General features: G+C 48.8%; 1 protein-coding gene across 3 annotated transcripts in view; it reads right to left on the reverse strand.

The window, feature by feature from the left end:
- The window catches only part of AP1AR (adaptor related protein complex 1 associated regulatory protein), a 192,138-nt gene extending 188,015 nt beyond the window's left edge, over window positions 1-4,123 (reverse strand). The window contains exon 1 of one of the 3 annotated variants that reach the window (XM_063918677.1): window positions 4,065-4,123. In XM_063918677.1, the coding sequence (XP_063774747.1) occupies window positions 4,065-4,108 (44 nt within the window). In that variant the 5' untranslated portion in view covers window positions 4,109-4,123. The other 2 variants (XM_063918687.1, XM_063918666.1) reach the window with 2 other exon arrangements.
- Between the last annotated feature and the right edge of the window lie 11,758 nt (window positions 4,124-15,881).

Consider the following 15,881-nt stretch of genomic DNA (forward strand, 5'->3'; position numbering starts at 1 on the left):
GAAGCCCCAGCGTCATGCTGAGGCTTTTGTAGAAGCGGGGGAGGGCTTCTGTTCCTGGGAAGGAGCTGCCTGTTGGTGTCTCTTCCCCCTTCCTCTGCCTCGTGGCAGATATGAATATCCCTTTGCTCTCTTGTTTTTAAAGGAACGAAAGGACTGCGGTTGAAAAGTCGGTGTCTTTTTCTGTTGGGGAGTAGCTTGAGGTAAAAAGGTGGATTTCCCGGCTGTAGCCGTGGCCACCAAATCTGATAGACCGACTCCAAATAACTCCTCCCCTTTATACGGCAAAACTTCCATATGCCGTTTTGAGTCCGCATCGCCTGACCACTGTCGCGTCCATAAACTTCTTCTGGCCGAAATGGACATAGCACTTACCCGTGATGCCAGTGTGCAGATATCCCTCTGTGCATCACGCATATAAAGAAATGCATCCTTTATTTGCTCTAAAGACAGTAAAACATTGTCCCTATCCAGGGTATCAATATTTTCAATCAGGGACTCTGACCAAACTACTCCAGCACTGCACATCCAGGCTGACGCTATAGCTGGTCGTAGTATAACACCTGTATGTGTGTATATACTTTTTTGGATATTTTCCATCCTCCTATCTGTTGGATCTTTAAGTGCGGCCGTCTCAGGAGAGGGTAACGCCACTTGTTTAGATAAGCATGTGAGCGCCTTATCCACCCTAGGAGGTGTTTCCCAGCGCGCCCTAACCTCTGACGGGAAAGGGTATAAAGCTAATAACTTCTTTGAAATTAGCATCTTTTTATCGGGGGAAACCCACGCTTCATCACATACATCATTTAGTTCTTCTGATTCAGGAAAAACTATAGGTAGTTTTTTCACACCCCACATAATACCCTGTTTAGTGGTACCAGTAGTATCAGCTAAATGTAACGCCTCCTTCATTGCCAAAATCATATAACGTGTGGCCCTACTGGAAAATACGGTTGATTCGTCACCGTCGCCACTGGAATCAGTGCCTGTGTCTGGGTCTGTGTCGACCGACTGAGGCAAAGGGCGTTTTACAGCCCCTGACGGTGTTTGAGGCGCCTGGACAGGCACTAACTGATTGTCCGGCCGTCTCATGTCGACAAACGACTGCTTTAGCGTGTTGACACTATCCCGTAATTCCATAAATAAAGGCATCCATTCTGGTGTCGACCCCCTAGGAGGTGACATCCCCATATTTGGCAATTGCTCCGCCTCCACACCAATATCGTCCTCATACATGTCGACACACACGTACCGACACACAGCAGACACACAGGGAATGCTCTTAACGAAGACAGGACCCCACTAGCCCTTTGGGGAGACAGAGGGAGAGTTTGCCAGCACACACCAAAAGCGCTATATATGACAGGGATAGCCTTATAATAAGTACTCCCTGTATAGCTGCTTTTATAATATAATTTTTGCCACTATTTTGCCCCCCCTCTCTTGTTTTACCCTGTTTCTGTAGTGCAGTGCAGGGGAGAGACCTGGGAGCCGTCCTGACCAGCGGAGCTGTGTAAGGAAAATGGCGCTGTGTGCTGAGGAGATAGGCCCCGCCCCTTTTCCGGCGGGCTCGTCTCCCGCTCTTTAGTGTATTCTGGCAGGGGTTAAATATCTCCATATAGCCCCGGAGGCTATATGTGAGGTAATTTTTAGCCAAACAGGTTTTCATTTGCCTCCCAGGGCGCTCCCCTCCCAGCGCCCTGCACCCTCAGTGACTGCCGTGTGAAGTGTGCTGAGAGGAAAATGGCGCACAGCTGCAGTGCTGTGCGCTACCTTTAGAAGACTGAGGAGTCTTCTGCCGCCGATTCTGGACCTCTTCATGTTTCAGCATCTGCAAGGGGGCCGGCGGCGAGGCTCCGGTGACCATCCAGGCTGTACCTGTGATCGTCCCTCTGGAGCTGATGTCCAGTAGCCAAGAAGCCAATCCATCCTGCACGCAGGTGAGTTCACTTCTTCTCCCCTAAGTCCCTCGTTGCAGTGATCCTGTTGCCAGCAGGACTCACTGTAAAATAAAAAACCTAAGCTAAACTTTCTCTAAGCAGCTCTTTAGGAGAGCCACCTAGATTGCACCCTTCTCGGCCGGGCACAAAAATCTAACTGGCTTGGAGGAGGGTCATAGGGGGAGGAGCCAGTGCACACCACCTGATCGGAAAGCTTTACTTTTGTGCCCTGTCTCCTGCGGAGCCGCTATTCCCCATGGTCCTTTCAGGAACCCCAGCATCCACTAGGACGATAGAGAAAGGTTGAAAATCTCTGCTCTAGAGAGACAATGTAGACAATGTAAACCATGCAACCTAGAATCATATTGATTGGTGACATTGTGGCACCATGACAAGTAGATTTTCCAACACATTGGGGTCAATTCTATTCGGCAACTAAAGAATAGCGCCGGGAATTAGCTCCCGACGCTATTCAATTCTGCTACTAGTTGCCCGCAATTGTCGGGAATTCTTCTCTCATCCCCGGGGGATGAGAGAAGAAACCCGACAAAAGTGCTGCCTCGCGGCCGGCGCGAGGCTGATTCTGTCGGGAATCAGCCTCGCGCCGGGTAGTTAAGTCGGAGAATGCCCGTTCTCCCGACAAAACTACCTGTTAAGTCGGCGAGAACGGCACATCGCCGACTTAACTTTAGCTGAATTGAATAGCGTCGGGAGCTAATTCCCGGCGCTATTCTTTAGTTGCCGAATAGAATTGACCCCATTAAATAGATGCCTAACATTTTTGACAAATAAGGTGTATTAAATACAGGACTGATTTAAAAAAAAATGTTATAGCTTGAAAACCCATTTAGTGCAGCACAAATAGCATTTGGATAGACATACAGGGTGTGGTATGTTATGTAGACATTCAGAATGTCAACATAACGTTTTTCTAGTGTTAGAACCCATAAGAGCAGCCTATAATGTCATCATGATGACTATACGTAATACAATAAAAAAAAATTATTTTTATGTAATACAATAAAAATGTTAGTTCTGTGTGGAGATGCTTAAGTAGGCTGACCATATTATCCCTTTAACTTGGGACAGTCATGAATTACACAGGTTCTGTGGCTGCTTAAAACCAGGTGAAATGCAAGCTTGTAGTCAGCCAGCCACAGAACCTGTGTAATTCATGAGTGTCCCAGGTTAAAGGGATAATACAGTCAGCCTAGCTTAAGGTCCTTAGGAGAACAAATGCTATAAAACAATAACACCAGTTGTGCAAACACCATAAGGCAATAACAGTAACTTTAGCAAAGACCTTTAATGTGGAAATAGATCTTGATAAGCTCTACGGTACTCTACGGAATGTTTTAAAGTTTATGGGGTACACCAAGTACAATGGTAGTGTACCCCATGTTTTGAATTTTTAACTAAAATTGTCTGTAAGCTACAAAGACAACACTAGACAAGTAGAAGCAGTAACGTATAAGCAATGTAAAGGTGTACAGCAGCAGACAGAGAAACGTGCTGCTGCTCTTCCAGCAGTGAATGTTGGATGGATGAGGAAAGATGTGCCATTAGGGCTACATCACTATCTCACCATAGGGCTCCGCTGTTAGTGACTGGAGCCCTCCCACCCTGCACTACACGCCGGTGAGACAGGGCTGCAGGGCTCATACGTGGAAGCTACCCTGTCTAACCCGAATACTAGCGCCCCCAGCTGGATAACTTGATCCCAGAGCTGTTAGCACCCGCTGCCAAGGCTAGCAAAGGAATGGGCAGAGCTGCAAGTGGACAGAACACTTGAAGAATTACGGTAAGACCGGCATCCGGAGCACGGTATAGCCCTTAGCACCGCCATGCCATTGCAACTCCGTCTATTACCTGCCCGCAGTGCCCCCGTCACTCACCCTCCGCCAGATCGCTGTATGCGGTGACTCTCTCTCCGGAAGAGGCTGCAACACCGAGCCCAGCAGATCCCCATGGCATACTGACCCAGGCGCGTGCACGACAGCCCAGGAGACGCGCACACGCGCGCTCACCTACGCTGAAAATCGGTGTGTGTGCGCAGCATGTTGACCGGCATTCACAGCATAATCAGCTGACTGACACCTGGGCCTGTCACAAGATGTCTACGCTCACCTCCTAGAGGTCCAACTGCTGCCTGCCGTACAAGTTTGGTGCATTGGCTAAACCTCAGAGTTGCAGCCATTTTCTTGGAGACAAAATATATCCCTACTTATGTGCGTCAAAATTGCCATCGCACTAGTCGAGTATTCGGCGTTTATGTTAGCGGTTTGTGGTATCCTGGGTGCACCATACTTGCCTACCTGACCCTCTCCATGAGGGAGAAAATGCTCTGTTCCTGGACTTTCCTGGTAATGTATGATTGCCATCACCTGTGGTGAAACACCTTTCTTATCAATTAACTAGCTCACCACAGGTGATGGCAATCATACGTTACCAGGAAAGTCCAGGAACAGAGCATTTTCTCCCTCGTGGAGAGGGTCAGGTAGGCAAGTATGAAGTATGGGGTGCACATTACAATGACTTCGCACATTCGGCAGTAGATAACTTCCAACCTTACAGCACCTAAATGTTTTCTCAGTTCTCCGTTCGTTTGATGTTGTTTTGTTTTTTCTATGCACCATTGGACTAGGGTAGATGCTAGATTCAAGTGGCCTAAGGGACCTTTTACGTCAGGGGGAGGAGCCACAACAAGGGGGAGGGGCTAGGCTAGCGGGATAGTTCTTCTAGTATCCACGCCACCAACTATTACCTTTAGTAATCGGGTGCCGAGCGGAGCGAGCCACTGAGCCCGAAGCGTGGCGAGTGTACATTTCAGGTACCATGTTTGGCCGTGGCTCCTCCCCCTGGTGATGTGGCTTCGTTCCCTGGTGACGTCAGAGGTCCCTTACCCCACCCCAATTTAGAACCAACCATTGGACTAGCAGGTCGCCGGCCATTATGGCGGCATGAGGGTACGGAGACACACGGCTTCTAACCGGGGCGGAATGCGTCTCCAGACGCAGTACACAGCTGCTTCTCAGTACACTGTACACAGTACCCACACTGGCAAAAATAGCCTTAAAATGGTTTTCTCTCTTTTTTAAGAACCAGATTACCTTAGCCAGTATAAAAAAAGCGTGAAGACCGCGCACCATTGAAGGGGTGGGGCCTTCACTATGAGGGGATCCAGCAGCTCACCAGAGCCATTTTCCCTCTGCAGTGGACACAGACGCTGACTGACAAGGACTCGCAGCTCCTCCGGAGAGAGATTACAAATGACCTCAGCGGTACCAGGGGGTCATAGCAGGAAGGGGGAGCGATTATTAGTGTACTAACTCCCCTATCAGGGTACTTAGTCTGCGACTTGGCTAAGCTTGGCATTAGCAATAAGGGCGCGGTGGGGGCTGGCTCCAAATAACTCTGAATCTCCCTGAAGGGCTCTTTGTGGGTTAATTGTGCTTAACCCTTTCCTGTGTGTGTGCTGTCACATTTACATTATGTCAGGCAAAGAGTGTGTTTCTTGTACAGCGGAGTGTTCCTCTTCACCAGGGGGCTCACTACTCGGTACTCAGGGCAGTGCACCTTCCCAGAATAGCGGGGCTGAACCGGATTGGGTTACTTCCAATAAGGGAATGATCTCAAATATTTCTACAAAGCTATCCCGCAATGAGAAAGAGACGCAATACTTAAGACAGACTGTGGATGAGTTTATGAATAGAGACTCAGTCCCCAAACCAGCGTCTCAATCCCCTCCCATTTATCCGCAAAAACGATCTCTAGCCCATATCCTGCAGTCTGACGCTGACGGGTCAGACATGGAGGAGGGTGAGGTGGATTTGGAGAGGGGGGGGGGGGGGGTGCTACTCTGTCACAGGGAATAGAGGCTCTTATAGACGCTATCAGAGATGTTCTGCAAATTCCTGATAAGGTGTCAGATGAGTGGGAGGAATCTTATTTTAGTGTAAAAAAGAAGTCCTCAGTCACTTTTCCTGTGACAAAGGAATTGAATACCCTGTTTAAGAACGTGGGTTAATCCTGATAAGAAGTTTCAAATCCTTAAAAGGTTGCTCTCATCTTTTCCTTCTCCCCTAGAGGATAGGAAAACATGGGAAAATCCACCGATAGTGGATGCATCAGTCTCTAGGCTGTCATGTAAAATTGTATTGCCTATCCTGGTGCACCCTCCCTAAACGATATGGCTGATCGTAAAATTGAGACTACACTAAAATCATTGTACACAGCTGCTGGGGTGGCCCAAAGACCCACTATTGCATGTGCGTGGATCACAAAAGCCATTGCTAAATGGTCAGGTAACCTAATTGAGGGGTTAGATTCCTTGTCTAGGGTGGATGTTGTTTTATTCTTGCAGCATATACAGGACTCTGCGAACTTTATGGTGGAGGCCATAAAAGAGATTGGTTTGCTTAATGCATGCACCGCTGCTATGGCAGTGTCAGCACGCAGGGACTTGTGGCTATGCCAGTGGACTGCTGATGTGGACTCCAGGAGAGGAGTGGAAGGCCTGCCATTCACAGGAGAGGCCTTGTTTGGAGATGAACTAGACAAATAGATCTCCAAAGCTACTGTGGGTAAGTCTACATATCTTCCTTCCGCAGCTCCCCCAACCAGGAAAGCTTATATAGCTTCAACTTTACAGTCCTTTTGGAAAGCCAAGTTTAAGGGAAAATCCAGGGGCGCTTCTACGTCTTACAGAGGTGCAAGAGGTAAACCACGCAAACCAGCAACTGCAGGTGCTCAGGAACAGAGCTCAGGTTCTGCTTCCTCAAAGCCTTCATCAGCATGACGGTGGACCACAAGGCCTGGAGGGCTGTCAGGTAGGAGCCCGATTAAAATTCTTCAGTCACATCTCATGAAGTTCATGCCGGGATCCCTGGGTCATAGATCTTATTTCCCAGGGATACAGACTGGAGTTCCAAGACCTCCCACCTCACAGATTCTTCAAATCAGGATTACCAGCTTCACAAGAGGCAAGTATAACTTTATAGCAGGCCATAAAAAAGCTGGTACAGACTCAAGTCATTGTTCTAGTTCCACCTCATCTACACAACAAGGGATACTATTCCAACTTGTTTGTAGTACCGAAACCGGACGGTTCAGTACGACCAATTCTGAACCTCAAGTCCTTGAATCCATTCTTTAAAGTGTTCAAGTTCCAGATGGAGTCTCTGAGAGCGGTGATCTCAGGTCTGGAGGAAGGGGAATTCCTTGTGTCTCTGGATATCAAGGATGTGTACCTTCACATTCCGATCTGGCTGCCTCGTCAGGCTTATCTATGGTTTGCACTACAGGACTGTCACTACCAGTTCCAGGCCCTGCCATTTGGTCTCTCCACGGCACCGAGGGTATTCACCAAAGTGATGGCAGAGATTATGTTTCTCCTTTGCAAACAGGGAGTGAACATAATTCCGTACCTGGACGATTTTCTGATAAAGGCGCCGTCCAGGCAGAGGTTGCTGGACAGCATTGGCCTCTCAACCAAACTTCTCCAGGATCACTGGTGGATTCTGAACCTTCCGAAATCTCACCTAGAGCCAACAGGGAGGCTCCCATTTCTGTGAATGAAACTGGACACGCAGTCGCAAAAAGTGTTCAAGGCATTAGTAATCCAGTCGATGGTTCGGGAAGTCCTGAAGCCAACCCAGATATCGGTGCATCTATGCATTCGACTTCTGAGGGAAATGGTGGCCTCTTACGAGGCGCTTCAATACGGAAGGTTTAACGCAAGGATGTTCCAGCTCGATCTGTTGGACAAATGGTCCGGATCGCATCTTCACATGCACCAGAGGATCCGTCTGTCGCCAAAACCAGGATCTCCCTTCTGTGGTGGTTACAGATTTCTCACCTCATCAAGGGTCGGAGGTTCGGAATTCAGGACTGGATACTGTTAACCACAGACGCAAGCCTCAGAGGTTGGGGAGCAGTCACCCAAGGGGTGCAGTTTCAAGGAAGATGGTCAAGTCAGGAAGTCACTCTTCCAATCAACATTCTGGAACTCAGGGCCATATACAACGCCCTTCTGCAGGCCTCTTATCTTCCTCAGGATCAGGCCATTCAGGTCCAGTCAGACAGTGTGACGACAGTGACGTACATAAACTGACAGGGCGGAACGAAAAGCAGAGCAGCAATGTCAGAGGTGTCAAGAATTCTCCTCTGGGCAGAAAAAAACGCTGTGGCGTTGTCGGTGGTCTTCATTCCGGGAGTAGACAAGTGGGAAGCAGACTTCCTCAGCAGACACGACCTGCACCCGTAGGAGTGCCGTTTTAACCCGGAGGTGTTCAGGTGCTTGACACATCGGTGGCGATATCCACGCATCGACATGATGGCCTCTCGTCTCAACAATAAGCTCAAGCGGTATTGTTCCAGGTCGAGAGACCCACAGGCAGTGGCGGTGGACACTCTGATGACTATCTATGGTCTATCAGATGGTGTACGTGTTTCCTCCACTTCCTCTGATCCCAAGAATTCTGAAAAGAATAAAAAGGGAAAAGGATCAAGCAATTCTCATTGCTCCAGACTGGCCAAGAAGGGCCTGGTACGCGGACCTCCTGGAGATGCTCCTCAAAGATCAGTGGCCGCGAGGATCTTATGCAACAGGGCATGTTCGTCTATCCGGACTAACCATGGCTACGTTTGATGGCATGGAAGTTGAACGGCTGATTCTAGCCAGAAGAGGGATCCCTAACAAAGTTATCCCGACTATGATCCAAGCCAGGAAGGGGGTAATGTCTAAACATTGCCACTATATTTGGAAGAAATACGTTTCTTGGTGTGAGGGCAGAAAATATTCTGCTGTGGAATTTCACTTGGGATGTTTCCTGCTTTTTCTGCAGGCAGGTGTGAATGTGGGCCTACGTCTGGGCTCCATAAAAGTCCAGATTTTGGCATTGTCCATTTTCTTTCAAAAACAATTGGCTTCTCTCCCTGAGGTCCAGACCTTTTTGAAAGGTGTTCTGTGCATCCAACCTCCCTTTGTTCCTCCCACGGCACCTTGGGATCTCAATTTGGTGCTGCAGTTCCTCCAATCGGACTGGTTTGAACTGTTACAGGAGGTTGACTTAAGGTACCTTACGTAGAAGACCGTCACACTGTTGGCCTTGGCTTCAGCAAGACGTGTCGGAGCTAGGGGCGTTGTCTCACAAGAGTCCCTAATTAATTTTTCATGAGGACAGAGCTGAACTCCGAACTCGTCAGCAATTTCTTCCTAAGGTGGTGTCCGCGTTTCACATCAACCAACCTATTGTGGTTTCGGCTGTTACGAACACCTCTGCTACTTCAAAGTCTTTGGATGTTATGAGGTCTTTGAAGGTGTATGTAAAGAGAACAGCTCGTCACAGGAAATCTGACTTGCTGTTCGTTCTATATGATCCCAATAAAATTTGGTGTCCTGCTTCAAAGCAGACAACTGCACGCTGGATCAGGTTCACTATCCAGCATGCTTATTCCACAGCAGGTTTGCCAGTTCCGAAATCTGTACAGGCCCACTCTACTAGGTCGGTGGGTTCTTCCTGGGTGGCTGCCCGGGGTGTCTCGGCTTTACAGCTCTGCCGAGTAGCAACTTGGTCAGGTTCGAACACGTTTGCTAAGTTCTACAAGTTCGATACTTTGGCATCTGAGGACTTTCAGTTTGGTCAATCAGTTCAGCAGGAACCTCAGTACTCTCCCACCCGGTTTGGGAGCTTTGGTACATCCCCATGGTACTAAATGAAACCCCAGTATCCTCTAGGTGGTAAATTTACTAAGATGGGAGTTCTATTTAAGATGAGATGTTGCTCATAGCAACCAATCAGATTCTACTTCTTATTTATTTAGCACCTTCTAGAAGATAATACCTGGAATCTGATTGATTGGTTGCTATGGGCAACATCCCATCTTAAATATAACCCCTAGGACGCAAGAGAAAATAGGATTTTAATTACCTACCGGTAAATCCTTTTCTTGTAGTCCGTAGAGGATACTGAGTGCCGCTTTCCTCTGTGTGTGCTGGTTCGGAATCTCACCACTATCTTTATCTATCCTTCTCTCAAAGTATGTCCATCTCTTCGGGCACAGTTTCCTAGACTGAGTCTGGTAGGAGGGGCATAGAGGGAGGAGCCAGCCCACACTATCAAATTCTTAAAAGTGCCCATGGCTTCTAGTGGACCAGTCTATACGCCATGGTACTAAATGGAACCCCAGTATCCTCTACGGACTACGAGAAAAGGATTTACCGGTAGGTAATTAAAATCCTATTTTTAGGGGGGCGTGGCATAGCTTGCAAGCTGACAGGAGGTGATTTTTGGAAGTTCCTGCTAGCCCTGATATACCTCTTTGAATAACTGTGCTCTTGGGGTTCCTTACCCCCCCCCCCATCTTCTGCAGATATCTCCCTCTAACGCCTGGGAACGAGGGGCCGAGGTCGTGGAGCCTGGGGACTCTTTTAAGGGTCCCTGCGGGTTGTGGCCTCCCCCTCCTTGTGAAGCCGGGGACTTCGGTGGAATCTCCCCCTGGACCGGAAGTTCGGCCGAACGGCTGGTTTGGCGGCGGAGCTCGGACACGGTGACGCCTACCCCCCGTGAGGAAAGTAACGGCAGCGCCCGAGACCATTCCCTCTGCGTCCCGGCGGCTGCGGATTGGGGCTTCACGCCTGGCAGCGGCGGCCCCGTGCAGCTGGTGAGTCCCACCCCGTTTGGTCACCTCTTGGCGGTGTACGCTGCACCCGCACCCTCACGAGATCCTGTCCGCGGCTGTGGGCAGCTTACTGTGCGGCTCGGGAGGGGTGTGCGGCTCCCGCTGCTGCCGGGCGGCTGCGGCCTCTGTCATCTGTGTGCTGGGTCAGGGGGCCAAAAACTCTTGTGGAGACCGGGCTAGGCGGGCGGCTGCGGGCGGGCTCAGGTGTAGGTCTCCAGACGCCAGCCTCACTCCCTTGAACCACATTATTAAAGTGGCACTGATATTCCACTGCCCCCTTTCTCTGCATACAGGGCTTCCACAGATCTTGCTATAGCTTATTTATAGCAGCCCTGTTTCATACAGCCTGCCTGCCACCCGTACAACTGTGGATCGTTCAGTCCCACACATATTATCAACTTCCCCTTGCTTGGTCCTTTTATTTACTGGCCCGTGTTGCTTTGTGGTTGGGATTGTATACCCAAAGTGCTGCTCACTTTTCTTATACTGGGCCCATGTGGGAAGATACGAGTACCGACCACCCTCCGAAGTCAAATCTGCCACTGCTGCGATAGGATGTGATCTCCTCTAAAATGTGCTCTTCTCATGCCTCCCTGCAGTCACTGTAGCCGACACACCTTCACACACGGCATGGCTGCTTTTCTGCTGTATTGAGGTCCCTGCTGAACTCCCCTTTCTAATGGTGTTAAGAGTCTCTCTGGAAAAAGTGCTGCATCATGCCTCCTAAGAAGCATAAAGCTTCTAAACCGATTTCTCAAGTCGCCTTCTTTAAGCCTTCTCCTTATCGCAACAAGTCTCAAGAGACCGGGGCTCCTACGTCCGGATCAGCCCTCTCGCCTATGCTGTCCTCTCCTATGGTGACTGCTTCCCCATCTCATGACTCCCCTCCCCCGCCACGTCTGGAAGATAACGAAGCCTTAACAGTGGGCAACATGAAGCTCTTGTTACGTCAGTTTAAGGATGAAGTGGCATCAGAATTTAGGAGAATGTTGCAATCTTGCCAAAGCTCTATCGATGATTTAGGTGAGAGAACCGGTCAGTTGGAAACAAAAATGGGGGAGGTGGTGGGATCGCATAATTCCCTCATCGACTCTCATGATACCCTTGAGGGGGAAGTAGCTGCTCTGCAGGATAAAGTAGCGGATTTGGAAGATCGCTCACGCAGAAACAACCTTAAGCTCAGGGGGGTCCTTGAATCAGTCTCCAATAGCAGCCTACATGACTATACTATAGAAGTCTTCAAGAAGCTTCTGCCCTCCGCCTCCTCATCAGATCTGATCTTGGACCGTGTCCACTGGGTTCCGAAGGCCCGCAATGCTCCGGAGGGGTCGACGAGGGATGTCCTCATGAGAGTCCACTTCTTCCACATTAAAGAGTCTCTACTCAAGGCGGCTAGGCCTTCGTCCGACACGGCGTAAGCCTTAGGCCTGCTTCAACTCTTTGGGGACTTGTCGCAGTACACCCTCACCAAAAGACGTTCTTTTCAACCTGTCACCATGGCTCTTAGGAAAGCGGGTATCATCTATAGGTGGGGGTTCCCCACGCATTTGCTGATTTCTAGAGAGGGTTCCACTATTGCTGTGTCTTCCGTGGAGGACGGTATGAGACTTCTTCATAAATGGAAATTAGGGGGAGATCGCGGGACTGGCTCTCCGGACCGCCGACTTCAGCAGGACTGGTCGACAGTTGAAAAATAGAGCCTTGCCATTGCTAAGTTTGCTTGCCATGACTGGCCTACGTTGTGCCGGTATTACCTTTTCATGCTGTTTTGCTGCAAAATTGTTATAGATATTGCCAATACTGTTTACTGTCATTGAGTATCTGTTACGGTTCTCCTCTTTCTCTATGTTTGATCACCTATGTGCTGTTTAGAATTCTGTTTTTAGGAGATGAAGATGCGTAATATGTTTCATTTTGTTTTCTTCTGTGGCCACTAGGATAGCATGTTTGCTTTAAACTTAGTGTCTTACTCAGAATAGCATGTCTATGTTGCTCTGCCATTATTTGTTCTCTATGCCGTGTGAACATATGATTGCCTAGATTTACAATTTTCGGTTGCTTGACTGCGGGGTGGTTGGCCACTAACCTCTCTACTTAATAGTGTGAGGCGCTGGATGTTTTGGCGCCTTACTATGACTCTGTATCTTTACGGGGTCTGTTTCTTTCTCCTCTTTTCTGTCGTTTCTTTCTTTTCTCCCCATTTGTTTCCTTTTTGTATCTGGTCTCCCCCATGACTATGGATCTAATATGCTTAGTATTCAGGATACAGTAATCTCTCTGCACCTGTTGGTTTAAGCAGTTGGCCCGCTTCCCGATTAGCCAGTTATGGTCAATTTGGTGTCACTGAATGTTAAGGGATTAAATTTCCCACAGAAGCGTAAATTAGCTTTGTCCTCCTTCTATAAAATGAAGGCGAATGTGGTCGCGATTCAAGAAACTCACTTTAGGAAATTAGACCCCCCTAGATTTCATGATAATCGCTTCCCTACTTGCTACATGGCGAATGGTCCCACAAAAAAAGCCGGCGTTGTGATATTAATTTCCTTGAACTGCTCTTTCACCCTGGAATCCCAAATTGTAGACCCGGATGGTCGGTACCTCATATTATTAGGACTACTCGAAAACACTATGGTCACCTTAGTCTCATGCTATGCACCAAACTCTGGTCAATTGGCGTTCTGCAAGAAATCATGCTCCCTAATACAGAAACATGCTAAGGGGGCCGTTATGATATTGGGGGATTTTAATATGGTCGTTGACCCATTAATGGATAGATCTCGTTCTACTAGATGTAACTTACCTGGGAATCAACCCACCCCCGGGAGGAAAACTGGCCTTCGCCACTTACTTGGTGAATATGATCTTTATGATGCGTGGAGAACTAAACATCCCACGGCAAGGGACTATTCATTGTACTTACATGTTCACTCCTCGTATTCTAGGATAGACCTTATTTTGACTAATAAAGATACTTTAATGACTATTAGGGAAATAACCATATTACCGATGACTTGGTCTGACCATTCCCCACTACTGGTGGTATGGGACCCGGAGGCATATAAAACATCACCAGGCACCTGGAAATTGGGGAATTTCTTACTTAGTCACCCTAAAGCCTTTCTCGCCATACGAAGTTCTATACAGCTATATCTAGACACTAATAAGCCAGAGAATACCTCGATCTTTAATAACTGGTGCTCCTTTAAAGCAGTAGTGAGGGGATTGGCCATTCAAACAGCTTCACGGCTTAAACATTCTCAACAAAATGAACGTTTGTTGGCTGAAAGAGAAGTTGCCAAGTTGGAGTTGATGCATAAAGCTGATCCCCAAAATCGATCTGTTTTCAAACTATTGCTAGCCGCTAGGGAGAAGGTGAATGTTTTCTCTCTTCAGGATGTGCAACGTAATATTGCACGACTGAACCAGAGATTCTATGTGTTTGGTAATAAAGCGGGTCGACTCTTGGCCCGGAAGTTACGGAATAGTTAAGCTAGGGCTAGAATCCATTATGTTTGTTCCTCTACAGGATCCAGGGAGTCTGACCCTTATGATATTGCAAACACCTTTGCAGAATATTATTCCCAACTTTACAGTTTGCAGTCTGACTCGGCTACTCCCCAGCCCATGGAGGCTGAAATCCAGTCTTTTCTGAAGGAAATATCCCTCCCGCTGCTGGACTCCGCGGCCTGCCTATCCCTTATCTCCCCTTGGACTATAAAGGAACTGGAAGCTGCTTTTGACGATCTCCCGAGAGATAAGGCCCCTGGGCCTGACGGCTTCCCATCCAACTTTTATAAAACATATAAAGCTGACTTGGCCCCAGTGCTGTTGTCAGTTTTTAACGAGGCATCAGATGTGGGGCGGTTTCCAAGGGAAATGCTCAAAGCACAAATTGTTGCTATCCCTAACCCTGGTAAACCTCCTACATCTGTTCAAAATGACCGCCCTATAGCTATGTTAAACACAAACGTTAAGCTCTTTGCGAAGCTTATAGCTAATCGCCTTTCCCCGTTATTACCATTTCTCATAGCTGCTGATCAGGTGGGTTTTGTTCCGGGCAGGCAGGCCCCGGACAACACTCGGAGAGTATTTGATGTCATGGAGTATTGCAATGCACATAAAACCCCCCTTTCTCTGACGTCCTAGTGGATGCTGGGAACTCCATAAGGACCATGGGGAATAGCGGCTCCGCAGGAGACTGGGCACAAAAGTAAAGCTTTAGGACTACCTGGTGTGCACTGGCTCCTCCCCCTATGACCCTCCTCCAAGCCTCAGTTAGATTTTTGTGCCCGGCCGAGAAGGGTGCACACTAGGAGCTCTCCTGAGCTTCTTAGTGAAAGTTTAGTTTTAGGTTTTTTATTTTCAGTGAGACCTGCTGGCAACAGGCTCACTGCATCGAGGGACTAAGGGGAGAAGAAGCGAACCTGCCTGCTTGCAGCCAGCTTGGGCTTCTTAGGCTACTGGACACCATTAGCTCCAGAGGGACCGAACACAGGCCCAGCCTCGGAGTCCGGTCCCAGAGCCGCGCCGCCGGCCCCCTTACAGAGCCAGAAGCAAGAAGAGGTCCGGAAAAATCGGCGGCAGAAGACATCAGTCTTCAACAAGGTAGCGCACAGCACTGCAGCTGTGCGCCATTGCTCCTCAGGCACACTTCACACTCCGGTCACTGAGGGTGCAGGGCGCTAGGGGGGGGCGCCCTGAGCAGCAATGTAAAACACCTTGGCTGGCGAAAATACACCACATATAACCCCCAGGGTTATATGGATGTATTTTAACCCCTGCCAGAATTCACCAAAAAGCGGGAGAAAAGGCCGCCGAGAAGGGGGCGGAGCCTATCTCCTCAGCACACGGGCGCCATTTTCCATCACAGCTCCGCTGGAAGGACGTCTCCCTGACTCTCCCCTGCAGTCCTGCACTACAGAAAAGGGTAAAAAAGAGAGGGGGGGCACTAATTTGGCGCAGTTTTGATAATAACAGCAGCTATAAAGGGAAAAGCACGTTATATAGTGGTATTCCTGTCTATATATAGCGCTCTGGTGTGTGCTGGCATACTCTCCCTCTGTCTCCCCAAAGGGCTAGTGGGGTCCTGTCCTCTATCAGAGCATTCCCTGTGTGTGTGCGGTGTGTCGGTACGATTGTGTCGACATGTTTGAGGAGGAAAATGAGATGGAGGCGGAGCAATTGCCTATAATAGAGTTGTCACCCCCTAGGGAGTCGACACCTGAGTGGATGAGCTTATGGAAGGAATTGCGTGACAATGTC

This window comes from Pseudophryne corroboree, chromosome 1, assembly GCF_028390025.1.
Source record: "Pseudophryne corroboree isolate aPseCor3 chromosome 1, aPseCor3.hap2, whole genome shotgun sequence".
Taxonomy (NCBI): Eukaryota; Metazoa; Chordata; class Amphibia; order Anura; family Myobatrachidae; genus Pseudophryne; species Pseudophryne corroboree.